The 9475-nt window shown below is 40.5% G+C and overlaps 1 protein-coding gene across 1 annotated transcript in view; it reads left to right on the top strand.

Moving 5' to 3' along the window:
- The first annotated feature begins 2406 nt into the window (after positions 1 to 2406).
- The window catches only part of TXLNB (taxilin beta), a 31637-nt gene continuing 24568 nt past the window's right edge, over positions 2407 to 9475 (top strand). Inside the window, exons 1-3 of the mRNA XM_037518786.2 lie at positions 2407 to 2465; positions 4686 to 5138; positions 8398 to 8489. Of these exons, the coding sequence (XP_037374683.1) occupies positions 4700 to 5138; positions 8398 to 8489 (531 nt within the window). The 5' untranslated portion in view covers positions 2407 to 2465; positions 4686 to 4699. The remainder of the gene's footprint in view (positions 2466 to 4685; positions 5139 to 8397; positions 8490 to 9475) is intronic.

Raw genomic sequence — 9475 nt, 5'->3', positions numbered from 1 at the left:
TCCCTTTAAATTAATTTCAACATTGAACTAACCTGTTTGTAGAATCTGTACATGACTGAAATTGGAGAAGCACTGACTTTTTGTTAGCAATAAGTTTGGGAATGGGATCTCTTAATTTCCCCTTGCTGTTATAATAATTTGCCAAATATCTAGTGGCCTAAAACAATTTATTATTTTATAGTTCTGGAGGTTAGAAATGCAAAATGAGTTTCACTGACCCAGATGTCAGTAGAACTGCATTCCTTTTGGAGGATCTAGAAAAGCATTAATCTCTTTGCTTTTCCCAGCTTCTAAAGACTTCTGACATTGCTTAGCTTACAGCCTTTCCTTACTCTGAACTCTGCTTAGATCATCAAATTTCCTTTTCTGACTCTGATCCTCCTGCCTCCCTCTTTTCTTTAGGAGAACCCTTGTGATTACATTGGGGCCATGTGAACAATTCTGGGTAATTCTCATCCCCATCTTACGATCTTTTATTTAATCACATCTGCAAAGTCCCATGTAAAGTAATATATTCAAGGTTCCTAGAGCAGGGTATGGATTTCTCTTTTTTATTGGATATTTTTTACAACAGTCTTCATTTTTGTCCAAGGTATGCTTTCTCCTCTCAGATGTAGTCCATAAAATTCCCACCACCAATTCACCCATGCACCATCACCATAGTCCGTTATGCTCTTCCACCCCTGTCCTGATCCTTCTCCCTCATCCTCCCCTGCAGAATGTCTCTGATTCATATAGTCTTTTGAGTGAGAGTATTCTGCCTATCAGAGGGGAGTCACAATGCCCAGCCAGTCCCAAGAGCAGAAACTCTGATAGAGGACTGCCATGGGAAAATGTGTAAATATGTTCTCTGGAAACAGAAAGAAAAGGGGAGTGATATAGTTAAGAGAAAGCAGCATTTCATGGTGAATGAAGAGGAGGTAAATCTTTTTCATAGAAGAATTTAGGGACAGGTTGAGGGCTTGAGAAAAATGGAAAAGACTTGGGAAAGCTGCTATGGAAGGTAGGAAAGCCTCCTAAGCCTCTAAGAAAAGAAGGCTCCTTCCCCAAGGGCTTACCTGGGGCGCTAGTACTGCTACCTGAGTAAGACGTGGGGTCTTAGATCACACCAATCACTGTGAACATGCAGGTGGTGTGAAGTCCCACGAAGACAGCACTAACCCCAAGATAAAGAGCTCTCAACATCTTTAGTTCAAATTCTATGAATAAACCAAACAATGACATCAGAGTTGAAGTGGTTCTACTATCTTCTTTTTGGTATGTCATTGTTTGTCTTGTTCCATGATTCCTATAAGAAACCTGATACTAATCAGGCTAGCCTTAGGGGGACGGGGAGAAGATGAATCGTAGAATACATTGGAAATAAACTAAGAAATCAGAAAAGCTGATTTCTGCCCCCATACAACAATCATGAAAATTTCCTCTAGCAAAGGGACCATGTAATGAGAATTTAAAATTTTTTAAAGGACAAATCAAGAGTCTGATAATCCTTTATCCTAAGTAAAATAATCCAGAAGGAAAAAGATAAATACCGGATGATTGCACTTATATTTTGTGTATAAAAAAACCAAACAAAGGATCAAAGACAAACCTTAAAACCAATACTTGAAAGTTGGCCATAGATCTGAAGCATGCAGGAGCCGAGGGCAGTGAGAAGGGGAAGGGAGAAAAAAGTGGGGGGTAAGCCCAAGGGACTGTGGTGGAGGATGATGGGTGATTTCGTGGTGGGAGAACTGGGGTGACCATATCTGAGGGGAGAAGTCTTTGTGGTAAAAAAAATAAACAAGGATGTAAAATAATAGCAATTCAGGGCCTCCCCGGTAGCGCAGGCGGTTGAGTACCGCGCTGTGAAGCTGTCTGCAGCCACTGCAGCTCAGGTTTGATCCCAGCTGGACAGGGAGATACCCACATGGTGCAGCAGACCTCTTCTGCCTCACCCGCCTGTTGCTCCCCTCAGCAGTGTATTTCGTCGGTCTGCCTGTTCTGTTCCCCGCTCTGTCTCTGGTGAATCCTCGCACCCTCCCACACATCTGGCCTGTACCCCAATTCTTATATGTATAAATAAATAAATCTTTAAAAAAATAAAATAATAGCAGTTCAATAAAAAATGTATTTGAAAGAGAAGGAAAGAAGGAAGGAGGGAGGAAGGCAGGCAGGCCGGTCTGGTAAGATGGAGCTGCTGCTTCTCTTCTCTCTAAGTCATTTGCTAGGAGCCAGCACTGAAGCTTGAGTTTCTCCCTTGCTATGTCATAGGATGTTCCTTTTCCTCCCCCCCTCCTGCTGCCGGGGTGCATGTGTGTGTGTGTGTGTGTGTGTGTGTGTGTGTGTGTGTGTGTGTTTAGTTTCTCTCTCCCTGGTAAGAACACAGTCGCCTGCCTGTCTCCTGTTGTCGCTGCAGCTCTGAATAGCTTTTTTTGCTGCTTCTTTCCTCTCCTTTCTCTTTCTGCTTAGCTCCTTGCCTTCTGGTAAGTATGACAAACACTCCCCGAAGCCCAGTGAGGGGATGCAGGGTGCGGTTTGTAGTGTTCAAAACTTGCAACTTTGGGATTGCCAGTGAGCTCTTGAAGAACTTCCCATTGTTTTATTTATAATTAAAATGTGTTGCTCAGGAAGGGAGATGTGTGTGTGATAACCCAGTGGGACTGCCAATCCAAGTGAAAAATTCTTTCTTAGAGGAAGAGAAAAATAGGCATTAGATTTTCTAGAAGATACAATTTAGAAATAATTTCTTGTTGTAAAATTATTTAATATAGAAAAGGACAATCTCAAAGTGATAGAGTTCTTGGACTTTGTTTTGTTCTTCTTGTTGATTTATCTTAAGGTTACTTTTGGAATTCAGCTGTCCTGTGGTTTACAATGACAGTGTTATACTGTTTTAAAGTAAATATGGAACATGAGTTTAAAGGACAGCCATACAATTAACATAAAAAACATCATTAATTATGGCTTCTGATGAATGAAAATGAAATCAAATACAAACAAAACACTTGCTTTGAACTAACCACACTAAAACTCCTAGGGACAGTTTTATATTCATTGCTTTGAAGTTTGGTTTACTTTTGATTTCAGTTCAACCTAAGAAACCTACCTGACACTTTAAAACCCACAGATGAATTTAAACCAGTGTTTTCAATTTGATTTAAAAAGTATTCTCTTCCCTTGATTTTCAAGGATGAAGCGCTAAATGCCATGGCTCCTTTTAGAAGAGCTTAAAATAACTTCTGGCTGGACAGCAGGTGTCATGTGTCTTTCTCAGAGTTCATGGAGGGGCGTCAGATATATATAGATGAGTGTGCCCAACAAGTAGAGGTCAGGATAAAGAAATTCCAGCCAATGAAAAAGACAATGAAGCTGTTTACTGCTTCATTTGATAATAAACTTGGTGAATTAAAATGGGTAAGAGAAAAAGGGCTTCCTTCAAAGTTAACGAGTACTTGGTGAGGAACACAAGTGGGTGGCAAGGTCTGTGTGCTGAATTTTCCATTCTCAGTGACATTCTAGCACTCAATTCTGCCTGCCACGAGAATGGGAGGAGGAAGCTGTGCAGTGCATGGAGGAGTCTATTTTTGTTTTCACTTTCAACATCTCCACACCAGCAAACCTTATGTGTTATTAGTAGCCTGCCATGTTTTTTAGCTACACAACACAGTAGTTCCAGTAAAACTCATTTACAAAGAAACTGTACCATAACTTAAAAGCTTCAGCCAAATCTATTTCCACCCTAGAAATGGTCATAGCTAGAAACCCTGGAGTCTTGATGCCACTTATTCCTCATTCCATATTTCCCAGAATGATACTACATCTGGATTTTTTCTTAGTTCATTTCCTCCCTGATCATGAAATATTGCTATTTCTTAAAAATGATTACGTTATTGTACACTTTCTTGACTAAGAAAACTGTAATCTGTTTCTAAGAAAGTAGGTTTTTATACAAGAGCAAAAATGTATTATAGAAATTCAAGGAATTATCATTAAGAGCATCACTATGCTTCATTTGCTACTTTATGCTTCACTCATTCTTTGTCTCATTTCAAAAATGATGCTAATTTGAACCTCAGAAAAAAGTTTTGCTAATTAGTAATCATGTGGTACTCATCTTGGAAAAGGGAAATACCAAAAAAGCAAGAAAGTATCTCCTCTACCCAATATAATAATTCATTTGCATCAATGTATTTATATTAATTAAATCTTGATCTACAGAGTAAAATAGTTTAATAATGTTTGGCCATGAATAATTTTAGTAAGTTCAATGGTTCTTGTGTTAAATTTTTTTTGCATTAAATATTTGCAAAAAACTAACACTTTTACATTGAAATATACCAAATGTATACATACATGCACTTCCAATGAGTATAAATCTACATAGAATTATAGAGAAAAATAGTAACAAAAATGGACTATTCTAAGCAAAATGACTAGCATTTTGACAAACATCTTGAATTACTCTGTTATTGTCAATAGCAGATATTATCCTGATTCAGAGACCAAAATCAAATACAGGCAAAAAGTGTCACTTGATTTGAAAAAATAGCTATCTACCATCCCTACTTACCTAATTGTAATATCAGTGGTTTGTGATAGTATATTCATTCTGTTACAAGCTGTAATAACTCAGTGGTACTTGGGAATATCCCTATCATTTACAGTATTTGAGCTAATGACAAGAAACCTGTGTTTACCACTAGACACTGCTCCCAGTATGGAGAACAATCACTCTGTCCAGCTCTCGGGGGAAGCACAGTCAACACCTCCTCCAGAGGACAGTTCCTCATCACCCCGTCAAAATGGTCTGGAGAAGCACAATGGTCGGGATCCCTCCACCCCTGGGCAGCCACCAGAAAAGGAGGCAGGAATGCAGCCTGAACAGGCAGCTTGTGACGTCTCTGAGGAGTTGGATCGACGTCTGGAGGACATCATCAGCACATACGGGTCAGCTGCCAGCACAGCAGGGCAGGTCTGCACCGAGCCCAAGGAGCAGCCTGAGCACCCAGACCCGCTGGACAATGAGGACAGGGACTGTGAGGAGATTGCTGAAGAGAGCGAGAGAGAACCCATGGCTTCTGGAGAGTCCCCCACAGCCAAAGAGCCTGCCAGCAATAAAGAGCAAAAATTGGAGAAGAAAATCCTAAAAGGATTAGGCAAGTAGCTTTGTTCTAATATATATGATTTTTCTTGGTGCTTAAGAGAAGCACATCCTCCTTTACCAGAAGCCACATCTCACGTTTGGATTATTGCAACAGATTCCTTTAGGTTTGCCTAGATTATCTTTTGTTATACTTGTCTTAGTTGCTGCCTCTCAGAAGTGCTAAAGTGAACTTATTAACACATTGCCCACCTACCCTCTGAACTCAGTGTTTCCCATTGCTCTTAGGACAAAGACCAAAATTCTTAATACCAGTTTTTCAGGTGCCAATCGTCTAACCAAACCAGTTTCTCCTGCTTTATCGCCCGTCACTGTACACCACAATATCCTCTTCGTGAATGAGCAGTCTCCCCGGTCATCACCACCACTGCTGCCTAATGGCTCGTCATTCTGATCTCCTCTACCTAAACACCCCTACTCATTCCCATCTCAGCCCTAGGACACTTAACTCATCCTAACTCACTTAATATACTACTCAAGTAGTATATTCTTAACCCCACCTTTGATGAAGTCTGTTGTGTTTCTATGGTACCATATATCTTTCCTTTCTGGCATTTATCATCATTTGAGAGGATAAATTTATATCTCTGATTATTTGATGATGTTTATCTCTCCCATTAGCTCTTTTGTTAAAGGCATCTTTTTATCTCTGTATTTAACCATCATTAGAAACAAAGTGCCTAGAACAACAGATGACACAAGCTAGGTCCTCAATAAATATCTTTTATAAGGATGAATCATTGAATGAAAGGGAAATTGTTCAAAGCAGAGATAGTGGAATCTGTATTTTAAAAACACTAATATAGGGATGGTTTTATATGTACAGATTCGAAACTGGTAAGTCTGGAAGGGGCTAGGCATTCTGGGTAATTTTGAAATAATCAGATTGTGGAAGCCGTGATCTGACACTTGAGCTCTCTGATGCCTCACAGGCATGGAGTCCACACGTGCATAGGTCTGTCTCCAAGGCATTCAGTGTTTTGTAGTACAAGGAAAAAATCAAAAATATACTAAATGTTAACCTGCTATACAAATAACAAAATATTAGAGCAGGAAGAGATTTCAGTGAGTATAATGATTAAAAAAAAAAACTGATTAAAAAAAGGAAGAGAAGATACTCTATGTGGGTAAAAAAAAGTGACCCCTTGGACACACTCAAGCATTTCTAGCTCCCCAACATGAGCCGTGCAGCGGTTTTGCATGTGGGTGCTCTCCCTAAGAGGCACCTTGGATAGGCTAAGTGTCACAGGTGCAAGTCAGACCTGTCAGTTGATCACAAACTTGTCTTCAGAACAGTGCTCATTTGCTTTTCATGATACTAACACACATGTGGTTTGGTTTTGTTCCCTTATTACTGACCTTTCTTAACCATCCACCAAGGGCCAAATCCGTTGGTTCCTGAGCCAAATCTGATCAAGACACTTACTCAGAACGGTAGTCTTCCTGTGGATACCTCCAGCAGACTGGGCAGACTGGAGCCAGGGGAGAGGGAGGTCCTGATTGATGCAGCCCAGCTGCTAGAGAAGTAACACACAGCACCTGTCCGGGGGCGTGGGCCTCAGTGATTAGCGGATCAGAGACAGCAGTTATAACAGATGGTAATTGGAGGGAACCACACACTCCTATCTTCTCCCCTAAATGAGACCAAGCCTCTAATCTGAGTTGACTCAGTGGGCAAAGAAGGACAAAACCAGCTGTTAGGAATGAGGTCACTCTTTTTCTTTTTTTTTTTTTTCAAAGAAAGTCTTTTATTTCTCGAGGTTTCCCTGGCACCAAAATTCCACATGGGATTTAGTGATTTAGAACAAGTAGACAAATCTTGGATACAAGCTGTGGCTCCGCCAGTGCAAATTATGTACCTTCAGACTTCCCTGAGCCTTAGATTCTTCATCTATAAAATTAACCATTTGGATAGCCTTTGAAGTTCCTTCTAAACAAAATTCCTTGATGCCACTAGAATGATCAGATTTAGCAAATAAAAACTCAGGGTGGCCAGGGAAATTTGAATTTAGTTGAACAGTGCACAATTCTCTAGTACAAGTGTGTCCAGGTCTTGCATTTCATCTGGAACCCTAATTGCATGATATAGCTGCCTCTCCAGGATGAAAAGCAAATATTCCAGAACAGGAGAAATGCCTTGTTTTGTGAAAGTTAGTATTCCTAATTAGATTTTTATTGGGAAAAAGGATGTACTATGTGGCTTGACCTTCCTACTTAATTAGACAGAGTGAGTAATACAGACAGGTAAGGATTGGAAAACTGTTCTGTCTTGATCAGACTTTGTGAAAAGGTGCAGTCAGCAGTCAGCGTACTCGCAGGCCTCAAGGCCCTACTCTCCCCTCTGCGCACTCAACCCAATTGCCACTTAAAGACAAGGGTTCTAGGTACCAAACTGGGCTGTTTGAGCTGGAAAAGACAAAAGGAAGTGCAATGGGGAAAGAAAGTATCTGATGTTCACCTTTAAATAACCACGAGCAGATGAGTTTTAAAACGTAACACCAACTCCAACTGAATAGAAAATGAAACTGCCGCAGAGACTAAGGCCTGGGTGGGAGCAAGGAAGGCCAGGGAAGTCTGAGCTACCTCATGGAAGGCCTGTGGAAAAGCCTTCCTTGATTGGTGTGTTTTCTCTCTATTGATTTTATTCTGTGCTTAGTAGGAAATATGATTGGATTTATTTCCACCCAAATCTTATAGAATGAACTCATGCACGAAAATAACAGAATTGGTTCCCAAATCAAGATAAAAGATACTGGAAGTACAGCAATCACCCCTTCCCAACAGGCAGACTAAACTGTCAAGTTTCTTTGCTTTAGGCTGAGAATCTAGCAACTTCATGTGTCAATGTTGGCTGTTTCATTGTAGTCAGAAACTGATCGATTTTTGGAAGTGGATGGTTTATTCTTTCAGTCACAGTTTTTGATTCTTTTGAGCATTTCTAAAATATATGAAAAATACTGGAATACTTAAACTATTTAGAAGAGTACTAAAAATGGACTTTTAGCCTGCAAATTTGAGGATTACTCTTAGTGGATACTTACTGAGAATCTATCATGGGCTAATCCTCACTTACTCTGTCAGGTAGGGCCCTCCCTTCTTATGGAAAATAAATTATATCTGAGGTTCAGGTGGGTTAAGTGGTTTGATCAAGTCGGAATAATAGCAAGTAGACAATCTGAGATTCCAATCTTTATCATCTGGTGTCAAGTTCAACACTTATTTTTAAAATATTGTTGTGATTGTTTTTCTTTAAGGCAAAGAAGCCAACCTGCTAATGCAAAATCTGAGCAAGTTGCAAACACCTGAAGAAAAGTTTGACTTTTTATTCAAGAAGTACGCTGAATTGGTAAGCTATTTGATTAGCTATCTTTTTTTCAGGGAGCTTCAGACTGTGATTAGAGGCTGTTCGTTTTTCAGGTACATCATTATGGACCATGACTGGTTACCTGAGACAGGCCAAAACTAGAATTCATAACAGTAAAATTTTTAAAAGGAAATAGAAAAGCTGAGAAATATCAGCAAAAGGAAGAAAGAGTTGGAGTTTATTCCATCTTCACAATTTGGCGGGGGGCGGGAGAGAAATTATAGATAATTGACAATTGTGGACATTTTAAAGTTCTTTTTGGCTATGAGATTAAACAGAAATACACTTAATAGAAAGCAAGCTCTCATTCAGTTCCTCTTCCAGAATTGCTGAGGGGTCCCCTGGAGAAAGCAGAGGGTTGAGTTCTCCCCCCTCACTTCATGGCACACTCTAATTTGGTCTGGTTGACTTATTTATCATTGATTTATTCATTCTCTTTGATCCACAGTCTTCTCCCCTCCACTTGGTTGCAGCATGCCTGATGTGGTTTGCTTTTGTGCTCAGTGCTGGGTCCTCCCCATACAGTCCCCCAGTAAATTAGAGCCTCTAGGCAAAAGGGAAGCCATTCCCAGACAGCGGAGAATCCATGAATGGGATTGGCCCCTTGCTGGTAGTCCTAGAATTAGCCAGTTGCGGGGGGGAAAAAGGGAGAGCTCAATGAGGCGGCATCCCTGTCCAGGGGCCTCACAGCACTTGCTAAAAGAGCGACCTCTCAGTCGTGGGCAAGTGGCTGAGACCGGCAGCCGAGACACAGCATCCTCTCCAATGAAGCTTATCACTGCTCTTTCATTTCTGCTTTTTTTCTTTAAACATTTTATTTGCTTATTTCCTTTGAAGATGCAGTGACAGGAAAATGAAACTTAAGTACACAAACACACATACAGGGGACAGGTTAAACTGCCCCCAAGGACTTACCGTGCAGCTGAAGAAGTTCAAGAGTCACTGTCTCTCACTGTCTGGGGTGCCTC

This window comes from Talpa occidentalis, unplaced genomic scaffold, assembly GCF_014898055.3.
Source record: "Talpa occidentalis isolate TD23 unplaced genomic scaffold, MPIMG_talOcc4v2.1 talOcc4.2, whole genome shotgun sequence".
Taxonomy (NCBI): domain Eukaryota; kingdom Metazoa; phylum Chordata; class Mammalia; order Eulipotyphla; family Talpidae; genus Talpa; species Talpa occidentalis.
The sequence above is the reverse complement of the archived record's forward strand: the minus strand, read 5'-3'. Positions and strand labels throughout refer to the sequence as shown.